Genomic DNA, 18,119 nt, shown 5'->3' with positions numbered 1-18,119 from the left:
CATATATGTGTGTGTGTGTATGTTGGGGGGTGTGTGGTGTTGGAGGGGGGGGGGGGGGGGGGGGGGGGGGGGGGGCTAATCAAGGGGAAGCATTTTTTGGGACAAGGTGGAAGTATATATTTTTATTATTTGAATTTTTTTTAATTTTTTTTCAAACATTATGAATTATAATAACATGAAAATATGAACATTTAAAAAAGACACTTTGTGATAAAATTATTATTTTGTTGGGAAAATGCTCGAAGAAATAAATGATAACATGCATCATGAGTAATGTTTTAATTAAAGTTTTTTTATAATTTTTTTTTTTCATCTTATGTGAAGTTGTTTTTCAAATTTTATCCCGATTTAGAGTTTAAGATTTAGGGTTGTTTCGGGTTTAGTCCCTAAACTCAAAACCCTGAATCCTAAACTCTAAACATTCGTGTTAAAAACTTAATATAAACCCTAATTTCTAAACCCTACACCCTAATTTCTAAAACATAGTTTCTGAACCCTAATATCTAAACCGTAATTTCTAAACTCTTAAAAAAAATCTTTAATTAAAACATTACTCATAATGCATGCTATCATTTAATTCTTTGAGCATTTTTCAGCCCAAATAAAAACATTCATCACAAAGTGGGTTTTTTAAATGTTCATATTTTCACTTGATCTTGATGTTTGTAAAAAAAAAAAAAAAAATACTTTCCCCCCAAAAAATGTTCCCCTCTTGATTAAAACACAATATATATATATATATATATATATATATATATATATATATATATATATATATATATATATATATATATATATATATATATATATATATATTAGATAAAGAGGTTGAAGTGGAAGCACGCCATATTTTATGTCGTGCTGCTACTTGACGCGCCTCAATATTATGCCACTGACACGTCGCGATATGGCGTGGGTGGCATGTTGGTCATATTCTCGCTCAAACACTTGTGTTACAATGCAATTTATCATTGGCGGATCTAGGAATTGTATTCATATGTGTCAATAGTTAAATGTTCAGAAATTTTTTTACACAATTTGACAGTGTCATTAAAAAAAACTACAATATCAGTAGTGTCACTAGTTAAAAATCTAATTTTTTTTTTTACTAGATTGCATATTATATTTGTAACCCATGTTAGACAATTACATCAGCCCAGCATCTTATAGCGGTCGAAGCATCAGACCCATATTTTGTACATACACTAATTTACAGTTTCTTTCATCTCATAAATCACTTATATATTTTTAAAACGAAATATGATGAATTGATGATGTAACGAGGTTTTTAATACATCTTATGGTCTAATTTTATTGAGCTAAATGAATTGACATCATAACAAATCTTCAATAATCTAATTTTTGTTATATTGAAAACGATATCATAAATGCTCAGATGGTCACCGTTCACCAACCATTCTAACCTAATTAAGTTTAAGGTAACAAATGTTCACGATGATAAGCTACCAACACTACAAGATAAAAGAGTTTTAGTAACAAGGATTATTCGTTACTAATAACACTAAATTGGTCACTAAGTCAAGTTTGTGATCAAAATAGCTTGATCACTTATCGTCACTATAGATCCGTCACAAAACATTATCATAGACCGAAATATTAAAACTGGTCATTATAGTGACGATTCGTTTGGTCACTAAGATCGTACAGTGACAAAAATTTAATGACCACTTTTTTAATTGGTAACAAAATATCATTGTTAGTGACCAAATAATAAATCGTTATTAAAAGGTCGTCATAAGTGATCATTTTTCTTGTAGTGCAATTTATTACTCCGTATACTTACTAATGTCAAATATGTGGAATAACTCTTACAAATTAACTTAACAACAATGTTGTGTATATGGTGGGTCGGATGTATTATATGCCGAGTGGTAGTACATGACACCAGTAAAATACGCGATTTAGTGGATTTTTTTTATTTTTAATTAAATGACACCACTGGATAGTATAAATTGTTTTGAGTGACACTATTTATATTAGCCATCTTGGAGAAATTTTATTGAAGTTTTAACCGGTGACACCAATCATTACTATTCTTATATCCGTCACTCGTAAATGTATAAATAGAATAAAGTGTGTAATATTTTTTTTTTTTTTTTTGAACGGAGGGAGTATTATTGATTAACTGGATCATCACACGATGGCCTATTCATATAGATGGCATATTCGTAGTATGTTATTTTCGCATTAACTCTTATCTTTAAATCATAATGGCAACGCATTATTTAATAGACATGAATACATGATACAGGTAACAAAATAATCATGAGAGAACAGTGTTTAGCTGCACACATATAAGTAAAATATTTTTTTTTTCGGGTAGCAAGGAAACTCTCTATGAACGAGCACATTAACTTTTTCATAGAAGATAAAATCTCGAGTAATCAAGTCGCCCAAGCGCAAGACCTGATACCGGGTAAATTTTTTACTCTCAAAAGAAAACCTATCAGCTAATTCATTCATTGACTAGTTAAACGGATACACAAATCCAATCGTAACGAATTTGTGTCTTCCTTTATTATAATTAAAATACAGGGCCGGATATTAGGGTGTGCAAGGCGTGCAGCCGCACAGGGTCCAATATCCATAAGGGCCCAAAAATATATCTTAATATTACATATCTAGGTCCATTTTACATACATACGTCAATTTGTTAATTAATAATTTTTAAAAAATTAAAAAAGAAAAATACATAATTAATGTCGAATACTTCGTAATCCAATACTCTGCTCTAATACTCCTCGTTTGGATCCAATACTTCGAAATCGATTCCATCAAGTTATACGTAATAGTTTAAAAATTACAGTTACGTTTATATGAAAGGGCCCTTTTTTTTCGAACAGGGCCATAAAATTGAAAGGACGGCCATGTTAAAATATTATAACTACTAGAATTTTAATTGTTATTTATATAATATTATATCCATCACAAAATATTTGTCTCAATTTAACTTTGAATAGTCTTTAATATTTAAATTAGACGTTAAATTTTTATTTGTATTATATAATACGGAGTAACTCGGTCTATTAATATAAATTATATTTAGATATTATATAAAATAAAAAATATTTAAAGATAGGTGTAAATAATAAATAAAATATATTAAAAAAGTTAAAACAGTTGTTACGATTCACCAATAGAAACGTCCTATGATCAAAATGAAAGATTAAATAATTATAATTAAAAAATATGATAATATGAACAACTATTTTTGGGTGTTAATATCTCTAATTTTAAACAGCGTGGATTAGAAAAATAAATTTGTCTCACGTGCTTGAAGGGGCCGACTTTTTGATTGCACACCAAATAAAGAAAATGATAAAAAAGGAGCATTATTAAGGTTAGGTGCACACCACGTCTTTTTGTTTTTGAACTTCTATTCCAGCCGCCCATTGGCTGTTTTTTGCAATACGTAGTTGATAACTTTTTTATTGAAAAAATCATTGCATCTCTTTGCCTTATTATTTACTGTATATACGGAGTAACTTTTATAATATAGCGTAAGTTATAAGATTGTTTCTAACCGTGTGACTGTGAGACCATATACAATGCTTCAAGATGTTAACAAAAATTATATCCGTCACATCAGCGTCACATCATTACAAACCCTTTAACATTCTTTTCATTAAACCCTCACTATCATACACTCCATCTCAAATTTTAATCAATTTAAAATTATTATTTAAATACAATAAATAAATACAAATAACATTTTACTCCCTCCGTCCAATCTTAAGTGTCCACATTTCTATTTTGAGATGTCCAATTTCAAGTGTCTACTTGAAATTTCAACCAATCAAAATGAGTTATTCTGGAGAGAGAATATTTCTTATTGGTGGAGACTGAAGTTAGTGAGATTTTCTAAAACTTTGTGAAAAAGTAAGTGAACACTTATAGTGGGACGGAAGGAGTATTAAATAAAATAAAAACATTACAATATTAAAAATTAAAAACATTACATAATTAAAAATAAAAGACAATACATAAATAAAAAAACACAATAAATAACGCTAAGTGTTTCAAACAATATAATCATCCGAGAGTGTCCAAATGTGTTCGATCAAATTGTTGCGAAGGACATGATGCGCTCTTCGATCTCGCATCTCTCGATCCACCTGATCTTGGAGCTCAACTCTCTCCGCCCAAGTACGTCGCGGCACGTTTTCTCGATTTCGAAGATAATCCTCTTCGAGGCCGCATATGTTGCGCGCGTTGTCTTCGGTGATCATGTTGTGAAGTATAACACAAGTGTACATGATTCGACGTATTTTATTGATACTAAAAGGTCTTGCTGAGTGTTTTAGTATTGCCCAACGACCTTGAAGAACACCGAAGGCTCGTTCCACGTCTTTTCTCGCGGCTTCTTGAAAACGTTTAAACTTTAAATTTTTTGGCTCAATTAGACATTTAAACGAGTTGACAAGTGTTGCCCATTCTGGGTATATGCCATCAACCAAGTAATACCCTTTAGTAAATTCGTTCCTGTTGACAGTGTAACGGACCTCCGGAGCTCGACTATCCAATAAATCTTCGAACAAATCCGATTAATTAAGAACATTAATATCATTGTTCGAACTCGCTGGACCAAAGAAAGCGTGCAAAATCTACATATCATAGGATGCAACCGCCTCGAGCATTATTGTTGGTCCTTCATGATCATCTCTGTGGTAATGCCCTTGCCACGGAACTGGACAAGTTTTTCAAACCCAGCGCATGCAATCGAGACTACCTAACATACCCGGAAAACCGTGCATCTCCAAATGTTTGGTATACAATCGACGAACATCTTCTTCAGTTGCTTTCCTTAAATATTCTCGCGAAAACATATGAATAATACATTTACAATAATTGTTTAAACAATCACGAGACGTAGATGCGCCCACGTGTAAATATTCATCGAAAGCATCAGGCGCAATGCCATACGCCAATTGACGTATGACCGATGTACACTTCTGAAAAATATTGAAACCAAGTTGACCGGTTGCATCGGAACGTTGATCAAAATATTGAAAATAATCGGGTCTCGGTTGAGAATCAAATGATAGAATAGCATGACCAATACGAATAAACAATGACTTACTCATTCGGTATCGATTTCGAAAATAATCACCCAGAAATGTTGGATTATCCGAGAAATAGTTGTTGTACAAATGATTACCGGTATCAATCTGATCTCTTTGTTACCGACGTCTTCTAATAATTCTACGAGAATTTTGAGCATCATCTTCTTCGTCCATTGCATCAAGCGAATCGAGTAAGTTAAGCGCATTGTAACCGTCTTGAATTAAATCTTTATCGAAATTGGACTGTGCGCTATCACTATCCATCAAGCTCTCCTCGCTTTCGCTCTAAGAATTTAATAAATCTTCCAAATTCATTTGAATATTTTTTGTGTTTGTGAAATATGAATTGAAGGTGAGAGTGTTGGGTAAATAATGGAATGAGAGTGTATATTTTTGTTGTGAAAAGTGTGTGTGTATATATAGAGAAAATGTATTGTATTATTGGTTTAAAATAAAATAAAAAACATTATAGCCGTTGGAGAATAAAAACAAAATCAGTGGGTGGGCCCAACAAATTCGGCCGTTACCCTCGTTGCAGGGTCAACTGGCGATGCTGTTGGCGGTTTGCTGCCGATGGTCGTTAGCCGTTGGCGGTCGTTAACGGTGCCGTTTAACCCACCATTGCAACCTGCCTGATGTCAAAGACAAAGTGATGTACTTTTTGTTGACGTGGAAAGATCAAGAGAAGAAGTTGTTTAGTGACGAGTGTTTTAAATTTTGTGATGGGTGATGTGGTAAAATATTATTGGTAGTTGGGTTTAAAAATAATTAATTAATAATGTATAAAAATATGTGACGAAATCTTATTGGCTGAAAACAATTTGACACAACTTTTTCTTTCGTCGAATTTCTAACTGACGCCCCGGAGCGTCAAATTTTAACGTCACGCTAGGGGCGTTAAGGGCGTCTAATGGATCGTTAGATTGTATTTTTTTTAGAGGAGGTCCTCGTTATTTTTACAGTTACTCAACGGTTTAATTTTAGACTTCCAGTGCTCCGCACTTTACGTGATATTCACTGTGAACCTTTTGTGTCCGGACCCAATATTATTAATTCAAGTGTAATGTCAATTATAACATATATAAATGTGCTTATATTAACAAGAACAATAATGGTGGAATCAATATACCACATTATAATTGATTCCACATGTTTTCATAAACACTCTAATTGATGATTAGAGATTCTAGTTAAGCAAGATGCTTTGATTATTGGTTTACAGATGCTAATTTTGATCTTTCGATGCAATAACTCATAATGAGGTGTGCGTTAATGGGAATATTCGGTACCATGATGGTATGAAGTAAGTAAAACGAAAGATAAAAGGTTGGGTCAAGGAAAAGAGAGCTGGAGATGTTAATCGGAAGCTTACTATTATCAACACGATCAACGAAGTCAGAGCAAAGGTTGAGGATGGTTCGGTTACTTCTGATGAAAGACAAGAAAGACTAGAGTAGATTCAAGAACTGGTGACAATTCTAAAAGTGGCATATTTAAATGCTAAACAAAAAGTTCAGGTTAAAAGGGATGCGGAGGTGATTAATGTACTGATCATTATGTGATTAAAGCTTTTTTATTTTTATGCCAGGAAATTTGCAAGGAGTGATACTATTTTAACCAGGCAGCATATTATAGCTGAATCAGTACTATCATTGGAGGATAACAAGTTCTTGGATCATGCTGTATCGGAGGAAGAAATTCGAGATGCTGTTTGGACGTGTGGTGAGATTCTGATAGCTTCTCGTTTTCGTTCATTAAAAGTATTTGAGAGATTATTAATGGAACCTTCTTGCCTATAGCTATAAAAGCATTTCGGAGTCTAAACTACCTAAAGGAACATGAACAACATTCATTACTTTCCTTCCCAATGTTTATAACCATACAGTTATCAATGACTTTCGGCATGTAAAGACCCGTCCTAATCCATAAGAACGAATACAATAACATATGATTACATTGCGAGGTATTTGACCTCTATATGATACATTTTACAAACATTGCATTCGTTTTAAAAGACAAACTTTCATTACATTGAAAGTTGACAGACATGCATACCATTTCATAATATCCAACTATAAATAATCTAATCTGTCATTTACTTAATCACAATCTTTACTGAACTCAATGACTTGAATGCAACATCTTTTGAAATATGCCATGAATGACTCCAAGTAATATCTTTAAATTGAACAAATGCATAGCGGAAGATTTCTTTTAATCCTGAGAATAAACATGCTTTAAAGGGTCAACCAAAAGGTTGGTGAGTTCATTAGTTTATCATAATCGATCATTTCCATAATTTTAATAGACCACAAGATTTTCATATTTATAAGCAGAACCTCTCGTCTGCATAAAGATAAAATCATCCATATGAATTGAACACCTGGTAACCGACATTAACTTTAATACATAGAATATCCCCAAACAGAACCTCTCGTCTGTATAATAATAATCTCGAAGTACTAAAGTCATCCATAACCTGAATGGGGGTTGTTAGGCCCAATAGATCTATCTTTAGGATTCGCGTCAATTAGGAACAGAACCTCGCGGTTGCCTAATTCTTAGGTTACCAAGCTAAAAGAGGTGATATTCGGTTTCGATAATCCAACCATAAAATGTAATTTTGATCACTTGTGTCTATTTCGTAAAACATTCATAAAAACAGCGCATGTATTCTCAGTCCCAAAAATATATATAAAAAGGGAGTAATGAAACTCACGATACAATATTTTGTAGTAAAAATATTCATTCGACGATACTGAACAATGCAGGGTTGGCCTCGAATTCACGAACCTATACCATTCATATATATATATATTAAAACATATACTTGTAATCGAACAAATATATATTATTATTAGTGATATAATTTTTATATTAATAACTTATATATGTCAATTTATATATTTTAATTAAATAACAATATTAATATAGTTAAGTTTTGTATTAAATATATTTTTTTTATATAACCATCTTTTGGTTTGTTAAATTAGTGATAATACTAATAATAATACTACTGATAATACTGATAATACTATTAAAAAATAATAATAATTTGCTGCTATTAATAGTTAGAATAATAATGTTATTATTTATATAATAATAATGATGCTCATGATATTATTAGTAATAATATTTATAATAATCTGGTACATTAATAATTTTTGATAAGGTTAATAATACGTAATGATAATACTAATAATTATAAAATGACACAAGTACTAATGAAAATGATAATAATTTGTATCATTTTCATAATAATAATAATAATAATAATAATAATAATAATAATAATAATAATAATAATAATAGTAATAATAATAATAATACCTATTTTAATAATACTGATGATTCTAAGATTTTAATAAAATACTTTTATTGATATTAATACAGATAACCATAATAATAATAACAATATTAATGATAATATAATAACAATAATCTTGGCCATCATAATAATAAGACTTAAAAATAACTAAGTTAATAATAATAATTAGAATAATGATATTAATAACATTTAATAACAGTTATACTAATACTATTGAATATAGCAATAATAATAACAATCATCATAACAATCATCATGACAATAATGATAATAATTAACAATAATAACAATTAATAATAATAATATTTTTTTTTTTAAAATGTAAAACTACCCTAGAAGCCTCTTTTTAAAAAAATGCACCAAGATGGGCTCGAACCCGTGACCACTCGCTCACTCGTTAGCACTCTTAACCATTGAACCATTCACGTTTTACTGGAAATATTAGAAACAAAATTTTTATAACCCGTTTTTAATTATCCTTCTTCTTCTTCAATTGAAATCGTCCAGAGATCAAACTGTGTTAATAGCTAATTATATATTTAGTTTTAGGATTAGTACTTGATACAGAAACGATTCAAGATTAATCCAATTAATTAAGATAACAAAATTTTTTTAAAAAAGAACTGTAACAGCTGTTTATGTTCTTCATGAACTCGAAATCAGTTTCGTAATTTAAGAACGTTTTAGATAAATATTATAACATGAAAATGGTGCTAAATCAATCATATAAGCTTTCTGGATTCTCAATTTAACTTGAAACATAAATATGATCTCGAATTTGTTCAAGAACAAAACGTTTGACTTTTTATGAATTAAATTTGACTCAAAAATTGGTACTCGATAGATAAAATTGAGACTTGAGATTTTACAGATTGTTTAAGTGAAAGATTTCCAACATAACTGCATTAATACATTTTTTAAAATTGTTAAGAATTTGAAGAATTGAAGAAATTATAGTCGAACAGAGCAGTACCTTGTTCTTCGTTTCTTTTTCTGGTTAATTCGATTAATTTGAAGTAATTAAGATAGGTAGAGGATAATATTGACATTAAAACTGAGTGTGTTACTCTATTTCATTGAACAATTCGTTTAATTATATAACCAATCGATTTTGACAGCCAATTCAATCAGGAAGAATAATAAATATGATAAATTTGTTAAATTCAATAAGTTGTACGATTGATTGATATGGAAAACGTTTTTAGGGATATAAACAAAAATCAAATACAGTTGACAAGGATTTAAAACTGATTTAGAATCCTATGAGTAATAATATATATATATATATATATATATATATATATATATATATATATATTAGTATTTATATATATATATATATATATATATATATATATATATATATATAGGGTAAGGTTCAAATGAGAATCAAGAAAAAAATAAGAACTGTGAGAACAATTTTAAACCTTTAGATTGATTAGATGAATGGTTGAGATTAAGTGTATTATTTATCATTTTAAAAAACGGTAGAAAAAAAAACAGGCGGAGCATTATATCAGTTTGGTAGTTTATACACAACCGTGCAGTTGAGAAAAATTAAGGATAACGGTATCACGGTTTCAAAATCTAAACATGACAAAACTTTCGCTATTGGAGGGATTAACATATCAATCCCTAATTTGTAGGCTAAAAATCGATTTGCAGTTGATTTTATATGAAAACTGCCACTGCATCAGGTACGTTTGCTTCTTAAAATCAAACAGTCGTCAGGCAAAACTAAAATTTTGTTTCCAAAAATTGTGAACAGTCAAGGTTCTTTAGGTTTAATTGTTAATTGTTAGTAGTTCTTTTTCAATTTTTTTTTTGTTTATGTATAATGATTAATATTTATTACACTGATTTAGGGTCATGGATGCTGCACAAGATAAATCTAAAAGTGAACATAATATTTCAGGTGCGAAAGTCTCAGATTTTATTTGTTATTCGTCTAATCAATTTATAATTAACTTTGATGTGTATGTATACCAGAGGTTAAGATGTTAACATCTTATGAAATAGTGATGTTAAGGATTATGAAGTTTTTTTGAGTTGGTTTATGTAAAATAATGTATTGTGTGAACAATATTTCTTGATGTGAACGTATGTATTTGTACTGATGTTAACATTGGCATATTTATTCGTTGTAGTTTTTGGTGAAATTTTGTTCGGAATAAAATTGTGTAATTTTGTAGATGTTAACAGTGTGTTTCCGAGATATGATATTGATGTCTGAACGTTTTTTGTTTAAATCTGATGTAGATGTGAATATGTTAACATTGTTTTGGCAATTGTTAACATTGCGTTATGAACCTTTATTTTTCTCTTAAAGGGTATGTGTTTGTGTACATGTTATCATTATGGCATTGTGATAATTTGTGTTGAAAGTGTATACTAAAACATGGTTTTGATCTTAACCTGAGCAGGTTGTTAACATGTGCGTTCTAATTGTGATTGATGTTAACAATTGTACTTTTAGAAGTTTATTCAAAGTTTGTTATAGTTGTTAACATTAGGGTGTAAATTATGATAGTTGTTAACACAGTTTTGATGTTAACATGAGCAGGTTGTTAACATGTGCTTTCAAAAAGTTATTGATGTTCACAATTGTACTTTTGAAGTATACTGAAAGTGTGTGATAGTAGTTAACATTTATGTTTATGTTAATTAGTTCTTTATCAACATTTAGAGTTGTATATTAATGAATTTGAGGTTAATTGGTAAACATGGAGTTAATAGGTTTACTTGCTACGATTGTGAATTTTAGATTAGTACATATGTTAACATTCATTGAATTTGTTATCGTATTAAGAATGAACATTGTATGCTGAACAGTAAATCACCCAGGTTTATTGAGTAACCTGGTATGTTGTTTAATGAAGTAATTTAGTTTATTGTCTGGGTTAATTTTATAATTGGTAACATGAAGGTAGTAGTTTAGTTTTGTAGTTGTTCAAAAGTTTAGTTTTGTTAATGTGTATAGGTGCAAAGCATATTTATAACATTGTAAGCTGCACAATAATTTGGGTTAAAATATATGTATGTTCGGGTAGGTGTTTACAATGTCACATTGTGTTTAGATGTGTTCTTTGTGAACTGGATTTTTTTTAAATTAACTAGTGTAGGTTGTTAACATTTGTGTTTACATTATGATGGATGTTCAAAATTATTCATTTGACAGTTATTTAGTTTGTGTGATAGTTGTTAACTTTTGGTGATGACTAAATTGTAGGTATGGACTTGATACGAAAAAATGAAAAAAGCAAAAAAAAAGTCGTTTAGCATGTCTTCAAAATGATGATGTTGTTACTAGTTTAGTTAAAATGAAGGAAAGTGAAAATAAGTGTAGAAGTAAAAAGAGAGATATTAATGATAAGCTTGAGTGTAGGGAAGTAGATGGTGTTGCAAAGATAGACCTTGATTCAAAGATTATTGATGAAGATGTTTCTACACTGCCATCAATTCGTACTAGATCATCACCAAAGCCGATCTATAGTGCAATTAAGTACATGAACCAAATTCAAAAAAAGTGCTTGAAAACAATGGGATTTGGTGAATTATGCAATGGAAGTCATACTCTAAAGGCGAAAAGCAAAAAAGTTGAACATTGTAAAAATTCCATCTAATGTTAGTGTCAAAAGTGCTAAAGTTCATTAGTGTTTGCCTTTTTTTCTTTAAGTATTTCATATAAACATATATGGAGATCAATATTAGCTTGAACTTTTCTCTTGTATGTAGATCAAATATGTTTATGTATTTATGTTAATGCAATTTGTCTGAAGCAAGATAAAATCTAGAGTTGTACATAGCAACCAAGTGAAAGTATACATCAGATAGAAACTTGATATTTGTTAAGCAACAAGTGGAAAGTATAAAAAATGATGAGCATAATAATGAAAAGTACATTAAGTGGCATTCTAATCGAGCAAATTAGACACAATAAAAAAATCAAACTCAAACAACATAAAAGTGGTCAATTTGACCCATTCCTGTAACTTAATAATAAACTTGTGTCATCCATTCCAATACATCATCAAATGTAGTTATAATGAGGACAATTTGACATAAACAAATTGTTTCATATAAGCCACAATAATAAGTCAAACCCAAACAAGATAATTAGTGGACAATTTGACCCATCAATCGACCTTAAATATACACTGTTAACAGAAGCTCACAACATAAGAAAAGCCGACCCATTCCATAATATATGGATTGTTAAGGTAGAACTAGCTGAGGAATGAACCTGCGTAAATTAACCATGTCATCATAACTTTTATAGTAGTGCCAAGTGTGACCTGAAAAAATGCATTATATACTCTAACCCATATTATAGCAAAATGGTATCGGTTGAATGTAACGACCCTGATTTTTCCGATCATTTTATACCTATGAGATTAATATTTACATAAATTAAACCTTACCAACATGATAAGTAATCTAAATTGTTGAGATTTATGTTTTTAAAAAGATTTTTACACAACGTTTGACCGTCCAATTTGACCGATGATATCACGAACTATATAACAAACGATAATTATACGTTTGTGTATATATGTATTTATATATATTTAACATGATCTAAGAATAGTTTAACATCTTATTGTGTACTAAAAACAATAAGTTATAAGTATATTTTGAGACTACTAACTTAAGTTTTCAAAACGATAACTATATGTGACGTTCTTCGACTTAAATACTTAAAACTTATAATGCTTATACATGTATCGTATAGATATGTATTTTATCACTTTTAAAGGATTTATATACATAAAACAATATAAGTATATTTACAAAATATAGCTATATTTGAATCCTCGTTCCGTTTTCTCAAGATTTTTATACGTATATCTAGGGTATATGTACCCGTATCATACCCAGCTTCTATACGTATTTACTATTAGTATATAAACATCACAATCACTTTATTAGCAGCCATGAGTCAGCCAATTTTGGATCTTAGCATGCATGATTAATTAATTTGGCATATTACAAGACTTTTGCACAATACTACAAATTTATACATCTTTTCACCACCATTTATACTCCATTCAAATTTCATTTTTACTACACATTTTCTCTAACCAAAAACACACTCTTAGGAACCTTAAGCGTTCTTCACAATCTCAGCAAATAACCATGAAGATCTAGCTTCAAAAACAACCCTTAATCATCATAAGAAAATCCATTCAAGAACACTTCAAAAATCCTTCCAAGTAAACAAGTTTACTTCCAACCTTTCAATCCAACTCCACCACTCTTTTGATTCTAGGATTTTTCTCATCTCTTACAGTAACTTTGTCCAAGTAACTTGAGGTAGTAACCTTATTCATAATCTTATTCAATTCATATTCATATAGCTATCTTATTTTGTGGTATAAAATTTTAACAACAAGAACATAGTTTGAATGATTTCAAACTTGTTCGCAAACTAAATAGATCTTTCTAACTTGACTTTTAAAAAACTTCAAGACCTGTAATATATCATAATGATATGCTAACTTAACAAGATATAACTTGGTTTTACAAAGAACACCTTAAAAACTGAATCTACGTCGTCGGAGTGCAACCGGGGGCTGTTTTGGGTTGGATAAATAAAAACTATCTTGAACTTTGAATTGGAAGTTCATGTTTTGGAAAAATGATATTTCTTATGAATATGTTAACACATAAAAATTTCATGGTTTAACTCAAATTGTAAGTATTTTAGAAAAATGATCATTAAATGTTGTTTTTATGATGGAAAATGATCACTTTCATAAGTTTCACCAAAGTTTGACCTATAACCTGTGATTTCGAATACAAACTAAGGTATTATCAGTTCATATTCTTAAAATTTGACTCGATCCAAGGAAGTGGCAAGTTGAACCAACAAAAACGGAGTTGTAATGAAGAAACTACGACTAAAACAAGATCGGGTATCCGAAGCTAGTTTAGCTACGAAATATTTGGAGAAAAATTAAATTAATCATATATTTCTAATTAATATGATATTTCATATATATTTACTTATGATTTGATTTTATATATTTCAGGACCACCCGTAAACAACACGAGAAGATTAATCATAAGACCTCATGATTGTACGCAACACGTCATTTGACAACACGGTACTTTATGTACGCAACACGTCACTTGACAACATGGTACCATGGGTCGAGATTAATTCTGATCAATATGAATACGATGGGGTCTTTATTTATTTTATTTAAGCAACTAATTGTGGACCACTAATATCGGACTGCTAACTACGGACTAAGAAAATATTAAAAGTATTAAAAGTATATATATATATATATATATATATATATATATATATATATATATATATATATATATATATATATATATAACGATTACTTAAAAAGAAAATATGTTGATATATTATATATATGGTTAGGTTCGTGATATCTATCGGAGACCAAGTCGTGATAAATACCTTCAAGGCAAAAGTGAGTATATAGCCCCACTTTTAAACTCTAAATATTTCGGGATGAGAATACATGCATTTTATGATTTACGTTATGGACACAAGTGATTAAAAATATATATTCTACGTTGAGTCGTACCACTGGCATACTTCCCTGTAACTTGGTAACTATTATTTACATGAGGTATTGTAAACGCGAATCCTGTTGATAGATCTATCGGGCCTGACAACCCCAACCGGACTGGACGACCAGTATTCAACGGTTGCACAGTACTTCGTTTCGGTGACTACACTTGGTACGGTGTAGTAAGATTTCATAATAAAGGGAATATGCGACGTTGATTAAATGTTAAGTATGGTTATCAAGTGCTCAACAACTTAGAATATTTTTATTAAAACGTTTATATATGAAATCTTGTGGTCTATATTTATAACGCTGCCGGCATTAAACCTATATCTCACCAACTTTATGTTGACGTTTTAAGCATGTTTATTCTCAAGTGATAACTAAAAGCTTCCGCTGCAACATGTTGAATTTAAGCAAGATCTTGAGTATGCATATTTGTGTCAAAAATAAAACTGCATATCGGAGGATTTATAATGTAAAATATGTTGGAAGTCGTATTGTTATTATCACATGTAAAGTTTGTAAGTCTAAGATTATCGCTAAACGATAATCATTATTAAGTTGTTTAAACCTTGTATTTGTAATAAAAGCTATGGTTTGTATTGTAAAAACAAATGCATTTTTTGAAAAATGTCGCATATAGAGGTCAATACCTCGCGATGAATTCATATGTTATTGTATTCGTCCTTATAGTTAAGGTCGGGTTATGACATGTGGTATCAGAGCGTTGGTCTTAGAGAACCAGAAAATTTGCATTAGTGTATCTTATCGAGTTTGTTAGGATGCATTAGTAAGTCTGGACTTTGACCGTGTTTGATTTCGAAAACTATTGCTTATCCTTGTTGGTTAAAAAAAATTAATATGTAAATATTATGTGGTACTAACGTGCTAGTTGTTATGTGATAGATGTCTGGCTTAGAACTTATTATCACATTCAGCGACTCCGAACCAGAATCTTCAGATGGTGTTCCAGTCATTAACCTGTCCGATAATGAAAACGACACCTTTGGGGAAGACTCACAAGTTCCGGATGAATCAATTGAAGAGGAACCGGAAAGTGATTCTGAGGAGGAAGAAATACAGGAAATTACGAAAGACAAGTTCGAACGAGGAAAGAAACGAAAGGCAACTGAAATGGAAAATCCAAATCCCAAGTTTAGTGAGGATGTTGTGGCACCAACTCCACCAGACACTTCCACCCCTATTCCCGCTATTCCTATTAGTTCTATCCCGACATCCAGTTCTTCGGTTCCTCAGCCAAAACGCAGGGAGACAGTCAAGATAACCTATAAGCGATTTCTTTGAACACAAACGCTTTGGGTTAAATGATGCGCTGTTGTTTTAAACCATGGGATCATATAATGTTTTGTATAATATTACTAGTGTGGTTTGCTAAATGTTTGATGTAAGATAAGCATATGTAAAATAGTGAAGTGTGAAATGCAATAATTTTCCATGGTTGAGTATTATTTGGGTGATAGTAATTGATTTCTGTACTAAGCTATTAAGTATGAACTTTAACGGGTAGGTACTACCCTAGATATAATTATAAAACGCTAATAAGAAGAAAAGGCTTTTATAATAATAACTGGTTCATATTATTAATAAGCTACGATGTACTGTAAATACATACTGCATCTATAATATTCCATGTGAATAATTATTTTTTTTCATTCTTATTGAAGATTATGGCGCGATTGAACCGAATGACGGAACAAGAAATCGAGGAACTCATCAATCAGCGAGTGGACGACAGAATGTTATGGGTCGAGGCTGCGAGAGGTGCTGCAGTTAACCCAAATCCTCGTGTGGGATGTACTTACAAAACTTTTCAAGGTTGCAAGCCCTCATCATTCAGTGGAACAGAAGGACCAGTCGGTTTAACTCGGTGAATCGAAAAGATTGAGTCTGTGTTTAAAATCAGTGGTTGTATTGAGAAGGACATGACCAAGTATGCATCGTGCACCTTACAAGATAGTGCACTCACATGGTGAAAAAACTATGTGAAGGCCGTAGGAGGAGATGTAGTTTATGATACTCCCTGGGAAGAATTCAAAACAATGCTAATCAACGAGTATTGTCCAAGGAATGAGGTTAGGAAGTTGGAAGCTGAATTACGAAGCCTGAAAGTTGTTGGTACTGAACTCACCAACTACAATCAGCGATTCATGGAATTAGCTTTGCTATATCCCGAATTGGTACCAACCGAAGAACGGAAGATAGAACTGTACAAAGATGGTTTGCCTAAAAATGTCAAAGCAAATGTTACAGCATCGAAACCCAAGACTATTCATGAAGCCATCACCATGGCGAACGAGTTGATGGACCAGATTATTCTGGATAAGAACACCAATGTCAAGACATCAGGAAACTAAAGAAAGTGGGAAGGTAATCATCAACAATCCAACAAGAAACAAGAAACCACGCAAGGTGCGGGTAGCGGTTCGAACTCAGGTTACAAAGGACGAAATCCTTTATGTAACAGATGCCACAAACATCACTCTGGTTATTGTAATGTGGTGTGCGAAAATTGTAATCGAAGGGGTCATCTTGCTGAAGATTGTCGGATTCCTGTTACAAATACAAATGGCACCAAGACTCCTGCCACTAATGCAAATAGAACTGCCTTGGCCACTGTTACCTGTTATGAGTGTGGGAAACAGGGTCATTATAAGAGCCAGTGTCCGAATCCAGAGAAGAATAATGGATCTGCACGTGGAAGAGCATTTGTTATTAATGCTAGAGAGGCGTGCGAAGACCCAGAGCTTGTTACGGGTACGTTTACCATTAATAACTTATCCGCATCTATTATATTTGATACTGGTGCCGATAGAAGTTACGTGTGTAGAGACTTTCACGCTAAATTGAATTGTTCATCATTACCTCTAGATGCTAAGTACATGATTGAGTTAGCTAATGGTAAACTAATTAAAGCCGATAAATTTTGCCGTGATTGTAAAATAAATTTAGCCGGAGAAACATTTAAGATTGATTTGATACCCGTAGAATTAGGAAGTTTTGATGTAATAGTCGGCATGGACTGGATGTCCAAAATAGGAGCTGAAGTTGTGTGTGCCAAGAAGGCAATTCGCATTCCTCGTAAGGATAAAACGCCAGTAATGATTTATGGAGAGAAGGGTAACTCAAAGCTAA

The 18,119-nt window shown here is 31.2% G+C and overlaps 1 protein-coding gene and 1 long non-coding RNA gene across 2 annotated transcripts; one reads left to right on the top strand and one right to left on the bottom strand.

The window, feature by feature from the left end:
* Nucleotides 1–4,040: 4,040 nt before the first annotated feature.
* On the bottom strand, nt 4,041–5,348 carry LOC139902261 (uncharacterized). Its single transcript, XM_071884922.1, has 3 exons — nt 5,206–5,348; nt 4,760–4,824; nt 4,041–4,549 (listed from the first exon to the last, which is right to left on the bottom strand). Exons 1-3 carry the CDS (start codon nt 5,346–5,348, stop codon nt 4,041–4,043), a joined length of 717 nt encoding a protein of 238 aa, XP_071741023.1.
* A 4,581-nt stretch (nt 5,349–9,929) lies between these two features.
* Nucleotides 9,930–12,141, top strand: LOC139856001 (uncharacterized). The gene is made up of 3 exons (XR_011761636.1): nt 9,930–10,109; nt 10,278–10,327; nt 11,642–12,141. It is a non-coding gene; the product is annotated as an uncharacterized lncRNA (long non-coding RNA).
* Nucleotides 12,142–18,119: the final 5,978 nt, after the last annotated feature.

The sequence above is a fragment of the Rutidosis leptorrhynchoides genome, chromosome 1 (assembly GCF_046630445.1).
Source record: "Rutidosis leptorrhynchoides isolate AG116_Rl617_1_P2 chromosome 1, CSIRO_AGI_Rlap_v1, whole genome shotgun sequence".
Taxonomy (NCBI): Eukaryota; Viridiplantae; Streptophyta; class Magnoliopsida; order Asterales; family Asteraceae; genus Rutidosis; species Rutidosis leptorrhynchoides.
Note: the sequence above shows the minus strand (reverse complement) of the source record. Positions and strands in the feature narration are given on the sequence as shown.